This window comes from Branchiostoma belcheri, unplaced genomic scaffold (genome assembly GCF_001625305.1).
Source record: "Branchiostoma belcheri isolate BF01 breed outbred unplaced genomic scaffold, Haploidv18h27 scaffold34, whole genome shotgun sequence".
NCBI classification, from domain to species: Eukaryota; Metazoa; Chordata; class Leptocardii; order Amphioxiformes; family Branchiostomatidae; genus Branchiostoma; species Branchiostoma belcheri.
This window is the reverse complement of record NW_017803954.1, coordinates 1,841,745-1,852,997: the sequence shown is the minus strand read 5'-3', so window position 1 is coordinate 1,852,997 and position 11,253 is coordinate 1,841,745. Positions and strand designations below refer to the sequence as shown.

The 11,253-nt window shown below is 40.9% G+C and overlaps 1 protein-coding gene and 1 long non-coding RNA gene across 9 annotated transcripts in view; one reads left to right on the top strand and one right to left on the bottom strand.

The window, feature by feature from the left end:
- Nucleotides 1-11,253, bottom strand: part of LOC109475493 — a 33,775-nt gene that overhangs the window by 14,918 nt on the left and 7,604 nt on the right. For 3 of the 8 annotated variants that reach the window (XR_002140542.1, XR_002140547.1, XR_002140544.1), the window contains exons 1-3: nt 7,766-7,802; nt 3,178-3,301; nt 2,505-2,581 (exon numbers count right to left, since the gene is read on the bottom strand). This is a non-coding gene — a long non-coding RNA (uncharacterized LOC109475493). Of the gene's footprint in view, nt 1-2,504; nt 2,582-3,177; nt 3,302-5,586; nt 5,613-7,567; nt 7,729-7,765; nt 7,803-11,253 lie in introns of those variants that run through there. The other 5 variants (XR_002140543.1, XR_002140546.1, XR_002140545.1 and 2 more) reach the window with 3 other exon arrangements.
- The window catches only part of LOC109475481 (pentatricopeptide repeat domain-containing protein 3, mitochondrial-like), a 19,551-nt gene continuing 18,230 nt past the window's right edge, over nt 9,933-11,253 (top strand). The window contains exon 1 of the mRNA XM_019776107.1: nt 9,933-10,024. Within this exon, the coding sequence (XP_019631666.1) occupies nt 9,948-10,024 (77 nt within the window). The 5' untranslated portion in view covers nt 9,933-9,947. The remainder of the gene's footprint in view (nt 10,025-11,253) is intronic.

The following is an 11,253-nucleotide window of genomic DNA, read 5'->3' as shown; positions in this document are numbered from 1 at the left end:
TGCGCTAATGACGACCAGTCGCGCTGTCCTGATACACCGCGAATGTGCGAGTGTTCCCTGTAGACAGTCCCGGGAGTCATTTTTTTCGCACATTCCAGGAGCCAAACCAAAATACGTTCATGAACCGAGTCCAAAAAACCGAAACGTGAAAATCGGATGATCGGACCTGATGTACATTTCTCTTTCTATAGATTGTACACACAATACACACATCTTTAGATAATCTGGCCATGGCAGGTTAAAAAAAAAGTAACCCTGAATCATACTAGATTAGCGTAAATGTATGTTAATGCGTTCAAAACAAGAAAAAAATTGTTTCCGGGTATTAATCTCTTGAATCACGGCGCTGAATATTGACGCAAAAATATTTCGGGCATCGCGCGCCCTTCCTGCGTCACGTGTAGGCATCTCGCATCTCTGATTGGTTGTTGCGTCTTAAGATGACTGAGCCGACGCGCGTTTAAACAATTTTTCTTTGTTCGATTCATCACACTTCACAGAGAATTGTCGCCAATGGCTACTTCTTTTTGTTGCAATATATAATACTTCACGGAGAATTGTCGCCTATGGCTTCTTGTTAAGTTTTCAATTTATCTAAAGAGTGCATGATGTTTCAGTGTACATGTAGGACCTGGTCATCTACCCTTAACCCTCTCCCTGCTGCTGTACACTGCAACCAGTACAACTTAAGGACAGGAGATGGAAGTTATATTGATCATACATTGTAATGCATCACTTCTGAATGGAACAATTTGTAACTTACCCTGTGATCATCACATACTACACATGGATTTCATCTTATTCCAGCCACAAATGTGTGGAGGAGGAAGTAAAAGCACCTGAGTGACAAGATAGTCATACATTTGTACATGTTGCCATTGACAACATACCTCCTACATATTTCAAAGGGGGTTTTAACTGGTGATGATGTGGTGATTTTGGTTTCACCTGACTACATACGTAATACTACAATAGGAAGGTTTGGCACCAGACCATCCTTCACAAGGATATGCCAGCAGAGGTCCAGGGACTGTTTTGACCCATATGATTGCAGTAATGGCAGTAAATAACAATCATGGACACCGACAACAAGACAACATTGGACAGGGAGGACTGTTGGCCCCAAACAATTCCACTACGAGGTTTATAGTGTGGAAAAACAAAAACAAAACATCAGAGATCAGATATATACTACTAACAGTTGTAGGCCAAACCTTGGACAGTTTTTCTACACACTGTCAAATGTCATAGTCATACAATGGACACACCTAGAATGTAGAGCTTCAGTATTTTTGCTTGCTGTAGTATATTATCTAGTTACAGTATTGGAACATAATGTCTCAGAGATATGTACATGTACTTTTATAGCACAGAGTTGGTACATGTAGACCACATGTACAGGTAGTCAGGACATGTGCCAACAGCTTGCTGTAAGTTTTGTCGCCTGATATAATGTTGGGGTAAACAAGGGGATAGCTGCCAAGAGAAGATAAGAAGATGTACAAAGCAAGTCTTCTTGTTTTGCAGCAAACTTGGTTTAACTGCTGGAAGTATCAAAGGATGGGTACATTTACAGTGTTGAGGGGAAGCAGGGGCTCAGGGTTAGATTATAAATAACCCTGACTGATTACAGGTACATACAGGAGGTGCCATGAAATATTCATGGATCACCACTGAAAACATCAACACCGGATGTGCCTGACGTCAGCTGCCAGTGTGACATGTGCACAACAAGGTACTCTGTGCCGGGATCGGTGTGGTACATTTGGTACACTATACATGTAAGTCAGTGTTCCACCAATTGCCTTTAAAGTTAGTACTTACATATAGGCCAGTACTGGCTGGCTCCCCATGCTGTATGTTGATTCTGCCCCAATCTGGTCTGGGATTGTGAACCAAAGATTGTAGTGCAGAAACACTGCACAGCAATATAGACACTGGCAATATACGGTATCAAATATTGTTCATAACAGCTATTAAGATCACAGTGTCAGGAGATGAAAAAGACAGCATTTTAGATTTTGGATAAAAGGATTTTAAATATAAAAAAATATAGGGGTCTGTAAACTTGGACAATAAAAATTCAGGATGGAAATGTTGTCAACCTTTTGAATTTTGGCCTCAATGATTTTGTTTAGCTGGAACAGCCTTTTATCTCTTGGAACATTTCATCACAAAGCCTTTTGATAATAAAATCAGCACTCATGAAAAGGATCAATGAATGAAAATTACAGTAAGTTGATGGATAACAACAGATGAAAGGCTGTTATTGATTAAGCAGCAGTTAAACTCAGAAAGGTTGCTTGAATGGTTGGCACACAAACAGTAAACCAACACGCATGTTAGTTTACTGTTTGTGTAAGTGTCAATCTTCATTAAACATTCAGACACCAATTCTACATGATTGTACCTTTCACAGTCACATTACAAAATTTGATAGTAACAGCAGAAACCACCAGAACACAAGAATATTTTAGACATGCACACTTGCACATAAAACTTACCTGTTGAAGTCTTCATATCCTCACCGAGGGTGGTCTGGGGGTCATTTTCATCAAATTATGGACTTACGAGTTAGCCCCTGGATCACAGTAAACCATGAAAGGAACTTTGTTTACACTAGAAACAGTACAGAGTTTGCTATAACAAAGAGAAGTGATATAATTATGGTATACACCCTCCAGCTAACTGTCTATGTTATTAAATCCACTTCAAAATTACTTCAGACACTATAAGAACAGGCATTGCTTTTCAACACTAGAGCAAGTCAGCTTTTTGTGTAAAAATCCTTTCAAAAACTATCATGACCATAGTAATATAATAACTTTAATATATATACATTGAGAGGAATAAAGCAAAAATATACAACTTTCATTTACAGTTGGAAAAGAACCTTAATCTATCACCAAATCTATAAATCAACAACATGCAACAGGAACAATGAATAAGACACACTTGGTACATGCTTTTAACTAAGACTAAATGACAATGGTCTCTATTTGCAACTGCAATATGATAAGGTTTTACAACAGATTTGCAGAACTTCTTGTAGGAAATGTTAAATTTTTTGAATGTACAGTGGCCTACTTTTGTAATGACAGTTCATACTAGAGAAGCTTTAATTTTCCATACCTATGTGGAGGGTCCCCATAACCCAGTATTATAAGAGTAAATTACCTGTGACACAATGCTGTATTTCAGGGATGAGGTGGGGAGGAGCTGCAGCAGTTACTGTACAACAGGGCCAGTAATTGTTCCTTCACCTGCCAGGATATTCCGCACAAGGCAAGTCAACCACAACCTGTGATTAAGGGAATAAATTACCTGTGTCATTGATGTATCCACAAAGAAGAACTTTCCTACAGACACACCTGGCTATTATACTGAACTGCCTCTCCCCGGTTATATGCCAGGTCATGACACTTTTATCAAGGATATTCAGTTTGTCTCTGCAGTAAGAGGGGTGGTCGTTTTCAAATCTCTTTTTTTTCATTCTGTGGGTCTGTATCTTTCTTGTTTATTTATTAGTGGAAGGGCTGACTTAACAGGTGACTATCGGATTGACATAACAGGTGGGTGACTATCACCATTTCAAGGTGTCAGCCCAGAGACTACTGGGTTTGAACAACTTACACTGACATGGACCCCTACTCGTACTCTATTTTATAATGTGGTTTACGTTAAATGTGCTTGATGTGTGGTTCCCCTCAAAAACAGGGGCTCCTGCTTTACATCCCATCTGAGAGAATGTCCTTCAGCAAATATAGGTAGTACTTCTCATTTTGAGTGAGGAAATAGAGTAAGGTAACATGCCTTGATGTCAGCATCCACAATCAACTGGAGAGAAGCTCAGAAGTTACACCCCCTTTTCACAATTGCTACGCAATGGCCAAGCTACAAAAGATTTGACAGATCATTCAATGAATTTCATACATAAATGATAGAACAAATTTATTTATATTTTGTGCATTTTTTTGTCTTTGTTGTCATAGAATAATACTTTTACATCATGCATCAAGAGTTACAGAAGTCCCGTTTTGGTGACTCCATCAGCAATCACTGTCCAGTGGAGAAGGGACCTTAAACTTCGACTCTTCAGAGAGCCCTGAGCAATGTCAATGACCTGATCTTTACTCTGTCCACAGCGTTTGAGCTAAAGATAGCACAATAAGACTTGCGGGGACACAAGATTTCCCCCTGTTACCAGTAAACAGGAGAAATTCATGTGTCCAACCCTTGCCCTCTCAGAGTAACAGAACGCTGGATCAAAGCGTAGAAAGAATTGACAATAAGCAGGATACGAGGGAGGCAGAGGCTGCACCGGTGGATCGTGTGTTTTCTTACTGAACCCGCGGACAAAAGACAGGTGTATCGTTGCTTGTTCGGATGAGCGACTCTTCTGTGCAAGAACAATGGCTTGGACATGAGACTGTCTGTTAAGTGGTGATACGTCTTTGTCAGAAGCCGATTTCGGGAAGTCTCTGAGCACGAAAGGATACGAGCAGTGTAGGTCCATTAACCTAGGTACTGTATGCTGGACTGGTAGATGGTTATCTGCTCTGGGTGCCAGAAAAGTTACACAATTTACTGTAGGAGAAGCTGAAAAGTCTTTTTGATAATGATATAACTGTGTATGTACTATAATTCCTTGTTTCATGACTATTGGACATCACTTGATTTTTGGTGATTGCTACATGCCACAAGTTATTGCTGGGTAAATTTGAACCTGTTTCCGTTCTTTGAATATTACTTCTTGAGACGTTAAGACATACTTCTGATATATTACTTCTTACAACTTATCTTGAATGTTATAAAAAAATTAATATAATTAACAATATATAATGTCAGACAGTTTTCCACATTAAACATGCACACATGGGGGAGAAAGAGAACATTAAACAAAGAATTTGGCATAGTACATGCAGTTTTCAGATATCAAGAAGCTCTACAATGTTACAGTGCCAAAATATGAACTTCCAAACACGAAGACTCCAAATATAGTAAAGAGGTTGTTTTACCAACCCCAGAAATATCAACAGTAGCTGTCATCAGATCACATTAGCTGGAGTTATATCTGGGCTGCTGTTGTCTTTATGAGTATGAGCTTAAGAAAATAAATGTTGCATGCTCTTGCAGTTCCAATTAGCTCCTGTAGACATATCCTCAGTTTCTCTTCAAACAAACCCTTAAACCTCTTCATTCCTGAAAGACAGGTGAGAATTGATAATGCAGTATTTACTGGAGCGCTGCAGGAACAGATGTGTTCAAATTGTGACACTTTTTCCACATTAGTGAGCAAAATACACAACTATTAAAGGGCCATTCAGAACACGAGTCCCAGTTGGTCTTCTCCAGACACAGTTTCAATTAACGTGAAGGGCTTGGGTTAACTGTATACACATAGAACACCGAAGAATGTAGTTTTTGCACCGACACTTCCACCTCTTTGCTGACAGACTGGAGCCATGGCTGACAGGTGTGTACAACAGGATTCTGGACAGCTTGTCCTCCAGCACATGTTTAGATCTACTGAAAGAAAGACTTAGCTGTTAGCTTTAATTTTGCTACATATATACATGTATGTACCAAATTTCGCTTGGGAAGATGGTGTTACCACCATACTGATTGTTTAGAAACTGTTATTCTGAACACATTAGGTGCACAGGAAAAGTTTGGCTGCAGAAAACATACTAGTAAAGTAGAATGTCATCAAAACCTAATTACTGTACATGTACATGCTAAGTAATTCTCTTCAACATTTGCCATAGACTTGATGCTGAAAGTCTAAAGCTAACTTCAAAATTTTAAACAAGTAATACTTATTACTAATTATACAAGTACTATGCTGTTGTATTTACTAAACTTACTATGCTACAGTATGTAACTCTATACAAATACAAATGGTGCAGTCAAAAATCATCAGATGGTCCAAATTTGGGTGCACAAAAATGTGTACTACTATAGCCCTGATAGGACATAGGGATCAATATATATATAATGGGGTTAACCTGTAATTCAGTCCTATCCTATCAGTATCCTATAAATACTGAACAAGGCCCTCTACAGGGCATCCATCCTTACTGACATGAAGTGAAAATCAGATAGAGCTTTCACCATGCGTTGGAAGTGTATAACAGAAGAATAGCCACCTCCATGCTGGGAGACTGGAGCAGAGTCAAAACCACCACACAACTTTAATTGCCATAAACTCCAAGGTTGGACTGGGTGTGTGTGTGTCTGTAAGTGACACCCAGGTGGTATGTTGATCGCACCAAACAGTTTGTGAGGGAAAACAACAGTAAATTTCCCCTTACTTCAGAAACACGTCGGACACAACTGAATGGAGTCACCGCGCTAGCCTAATGTCAAGGCCATTCACTTCCAAGTCACCCAGAAACATCAAGTTATTCATGTAACAAATACATATGCAATTGTAACTAAAGCTACAAAACAATGATTGTGACTGTGATTTGTATTTTAACTGAGTACAAAACTTGCAGCAAGGTACTAAACATATTTCTTTGACTAGATAAACATGGCTGTTTATAGCAAACACAGTGTGAATTGTAGAAAATGCAGTTTGATTGTACAGGAGCGTGCTTTGCAAGGAAAATGAGATGAGACTCAGGCATGGATCGATACAGCAGCCCAGAGGCATCCTGCTTAAAGGGGTTGTCTCACAAGTACATTATCTTACGGTAATAAATCTCATGGTTGATTTGCGACAACATTCGTACTCTCTAGTCTTATACATTTATTCCTCCTAACTAAGCCTTTTCAATCATGGGTTTGTGGTTGTTGTAACTGACCAGTAAAGCATGAATCCAACCGCAGCTGAGAAAAAGGTTGTTCACATGCCATCTGGACATGAACTTGCCTGGGCGGCACTATAGGAAGGGTCTGACAGAGAGAAGCTATGACGGAATGCCGATTTGATGAGAACACAGACAGATAAGATCACGTCAGGAGGGAAGCTGGTGTCGTGTTACGGGGTGGTGCCGCGCGGGTATCACGCGATGGGGTGACGCCATGCTCAGGTGCTCTATTGTGTGGGCTGAAATAAGAAGTCACGTGCACACAACATGTCAGTTCAAAGGACAGTCACAGCGCCAGATAAATCATTAGATGTTCTGGGTTGAACACATCACTGACTAGGATCTGTCTGGGATGGATTACACCCATTTCTACGTCCACATGTGTCAGCAAGTTTGACATGACTTCTCATGGCGTGCTTTGTAACGAAAATAATTTAGGTACAGGTCGCAAATACCTGAGTGTACTGATACTATACATATACTTGAATAGACACTCAACTATATAACTTTTTGACTAATTTTTTATCAATGTTGATGCAAATGTGTTATTTCTGAAAATTAAGTACTAGAAAACGATGGAAACATTTTAGTCAGCACCATCTTTGAGCCATCCTCTTGAATGCACAGGTCCTCTGCATAAAGATACATGAAGTCTAAAGAAACATTCTGTTTATTTTTGTTTCTGTCATCATAATTTGAAGACCACGGGTTACATTTAGCGCTAGTGTACATGTACAAGTAACGTCACTTACTTGATTCAACTTATGCTGACTCAACACTGAAGCCTGAAAGAATTTGATGGACATCTGGACCGAAATCCTATGTCTCCCATGGACTATATCCCCATATTACCTGGTAATATTCTAGGTTATTATATCATAACAAACTTTGATAGCCTTTTCGGCCTTGTTCATTCATTTATTGCAAACTAAAGTCGAGCCCAAACTCACCTCAACAAAATTGTTTCAAAACACGCCGCCATGTTGGGTAACGGGAGCATGGTATTTTCCCATATATGCAAATATAATTTATTAATATATGCAAGATTAATGCACATATGCAATCACGTTCATACATTAGTACAACTTGTATACCCTATGTATCATAAGCAATCCATTCTACATATAACGTTACCCCTTTGCACTCTAATTCTTTCTACCTCAACCTAATTAAGGCACTCACACACACCCATGCACACTCTTACACACCCTGTGCACTCTCACGCACCCTGTACACTCCCACGCACCCTGTGCACCCCCACGCACCCTGCGCACTCTCATTCAACCTCCCCGAACCTGATGCACCCTCACGCACCCTGCGCACCCCCATGCACCCTGTGCATCCCCCATGCACCCTGTGCACTCTCATATAACCTTCTTAAACCTGATGCACCCCACGCACCCTGTGCACTCTCATTCAACCTTCTTCAACCTGATGCATCCCCATGCAACCTGTGCACTCTCATTCAACCTTCTTAAACCTGATGCACCCCCATGCATCCATTGTGCACTCTCATTCAACCTTCTTAAACCTGATGCACCCCCATGCAACCTGTGCACTCTCATTCAACCTTCTTAAACCTGATGCACTCCACTACGCACCCTGTGCACTCTCATTCAACCTTGTTCTTAAACCTGATGCACCCCACGCACCCTTTGCACTCTCATTCAACCTTCTTCAACCTGATGCATCCCCATGCAACTTGTGCACTCTCATTCAACCTTACCAATCCTGATGCACCCTGTGCACTCTCATTCAACCTTCCCACACCTGATGCACCCCCACGCACCCTGTGCACTCCCACTAATACTGTAATTCTTGATTGTTTTAACATTCACTTGAGCAAATTCAGCAGTCAATATTCCACCGCTGTAATTTCATTACTGCAACTATCCGAAAACTACAACTACAGAAACAATTACCTTATTTACACCTTAAAACTTACGTGTCAGGTGCTTACCCCTTTTCCTCAAGCCATTATATAAAGAAAGACTAATAAAGAAAGGGCGTAGATAAGACAACAGGCGATTACCGTTTTAAGGGCTCTTCGTGAGTAGGTTTAAGAAGGTTGAATGAGAGTGCACAGGGTGTATGGGGTGCATCAGGTTGAAGAAGGTTGAATGAGAGTGCACAGGTTGCATGGGGGTGCATCAGGTTGAAGAAAGTTGAATGAGAGTGCACAGGGTGTGTGAGAGTGCATCAGGTTGAAGAAGGTTGAATGAGAGTGCACAGGTTGCATGGGGGTGCATCAGGTTTAAGAAGGTTGAATGAGAGTGCACAGGGTGTATGGGGGTGCATCAGGTTGAAGAAGGTTGAATGAGAGTGCACGGGGTGCACAGGGGTGCATCAGGTTGAAGAAGGTTGAATGAGAGTGCACAGGGTGCGTGAGAGTGCATCAGGTTGAAGAAGGTTGAATGAGAGTGCACAGGTTGCATGGGGGTGCATCAGGTAGAAGAAGGTTGAATGAGAGTGCACAGGGTGCGTGAGAGGTGCATCACGGTTGAAGAAGGTTGAATGAGAGTGCACAGGTTGCATGGGGATGCATCAGGTATAAGAAGGTTGAATGAGAGTGCACAGGGTGCATGGGGGTGCACGGGGTTGCACAGGGTGCATGGGGTTGCACAGGGTGCGTGAGGGTGCATCAGGTTCGGGGAGGTTGAATGAGAGTGCGCAGGGTGCGTGGGGGTGCGCAGGGTGCGTGGGAGTGCACAGGGTGCATGGGGGTGCACAGGGTGTATGGGGGTGCGCAGGGTGCGTGAGGGTGCATCAGGTTCGGGGAGGTTGAATGAGAGTGCGCAGGGTGCGTGGGGGTGCGCAGGGTGCGTGGGAGTGTACAGGGTGCGTGAGAGTGCACAGGGTGCGTAAGAGTGTGCATGGGTGTGTGTGAGTGCCTTAATTAGGTTGAGGTAGAAAGAATTAGAGTGCAAAGGGGTAACGTTATATGTAGAATGGATTGCTTATGATACATAGGGTATACAAGTTGTACTAATGTATGAACGTGATTGCATATGTGCATTAATCTTGCATATATTAATGAATTATATTTGCATATATGGGAAAATACCATGCTCCCGTTACCCCATGTTGGTTCAGTTCGACCTTTAACCTTTAGGTCATGTTGAGGTCACAAAGATGGCTGCCCCCTTCCAGAGATGTGCCTGCCGGATTGTATTCAGATCTCGGATAAGTCGAGAACAAAGGGACGCAAGGTGAGTTTTAGATCGTTGTTGGATGTGTGAGGACACTTCTCATCTGCCAGATTAGTCTATATTTCGTCTGGATGTAATGTGTTAAACGTGACGATGTATTTACCGACGTATTGGGGGAGGGGGGAACCAGAATGTCTCGCTTGCAGGTCCGATTAGTTAGGGAATAATCAGTGTGTTGTAGCAAGTTGTACTGTATACCACTTCTATAGAGTTAGGTAAACTATACAAGTTTCAATTTGTTTTATTAAAAAGTTAGGTAATTTTACCATGTGCATAGTAACCATTCCAAGTATTTTTGACTCAAGTGAACACAGAGAATCAGTCTTTTTTTATGGAGAGATATTATTGACAACATTAGTGAGAAATTTTTTTACATGCCATTTTATCTATTATCATTCATCCATTGTAGGGACAAACTTGCAGTTTTGAAGGCACTTTCAACCACAGTCAAAAGGGTGAGTTTATTTGATGATGAAAACAAAATGAGTATTATTCTTTTTTAAGAGTTTACATAATGCAAGGCCAAAAGATTGCCTCTAGGCACTGAACTACAAGTAAATCGTTTGGAGGTACATGTATAGGTTACTATGCTAGGAGATGGTGGCGATCTAGTACAATGTAATACAAATGTACTAGTTGTTGACTTGACTTGATGTGTACACTTAAGTTGATCAAGTTGTTTTATTTTCTCCAACACCTCAGGATCCCACTTCTGTGGACTACAATTTCATTGATGATCCCTACTTGATTCCAAAAACAACCATGCAGTATGTAAGTACATGTACTGGTATTTAAAATTTAGGTTAGAAAAAAAATATTCCAGAATGAATCTTTGGTACACTGTAGCAGCGCCACCTAGCAGCTAATGTGTAAACTTCACATCTTTCAGAAATGGTTTTCTCTAGCAAAGGAGTCTGGACAGAAAGCAGCTGAGTTCTTCATCAACATAAATCCACAGTTCTTTCAGCAGGAATTAGTTGAAATAGAGGTAAATATGAGCCATTTCTTTGAGCTTTTAACATTTAATCTTAATAAAGATTAAATCTGTTGTAAATATGGAAATGTCCCTGTGACATTTTGGTGCAATATGTGGTAGATTATGGACCAGCCCGGCTCTTTTCATCAGCTATGATAGCAGCCATGTTCTCCTTTTGAGATAAGCAGACCCATATTATAAACAGGATGTGAAGCTGAAGTTTATTTATTTTTGATCTTACTCCTATTCTTAT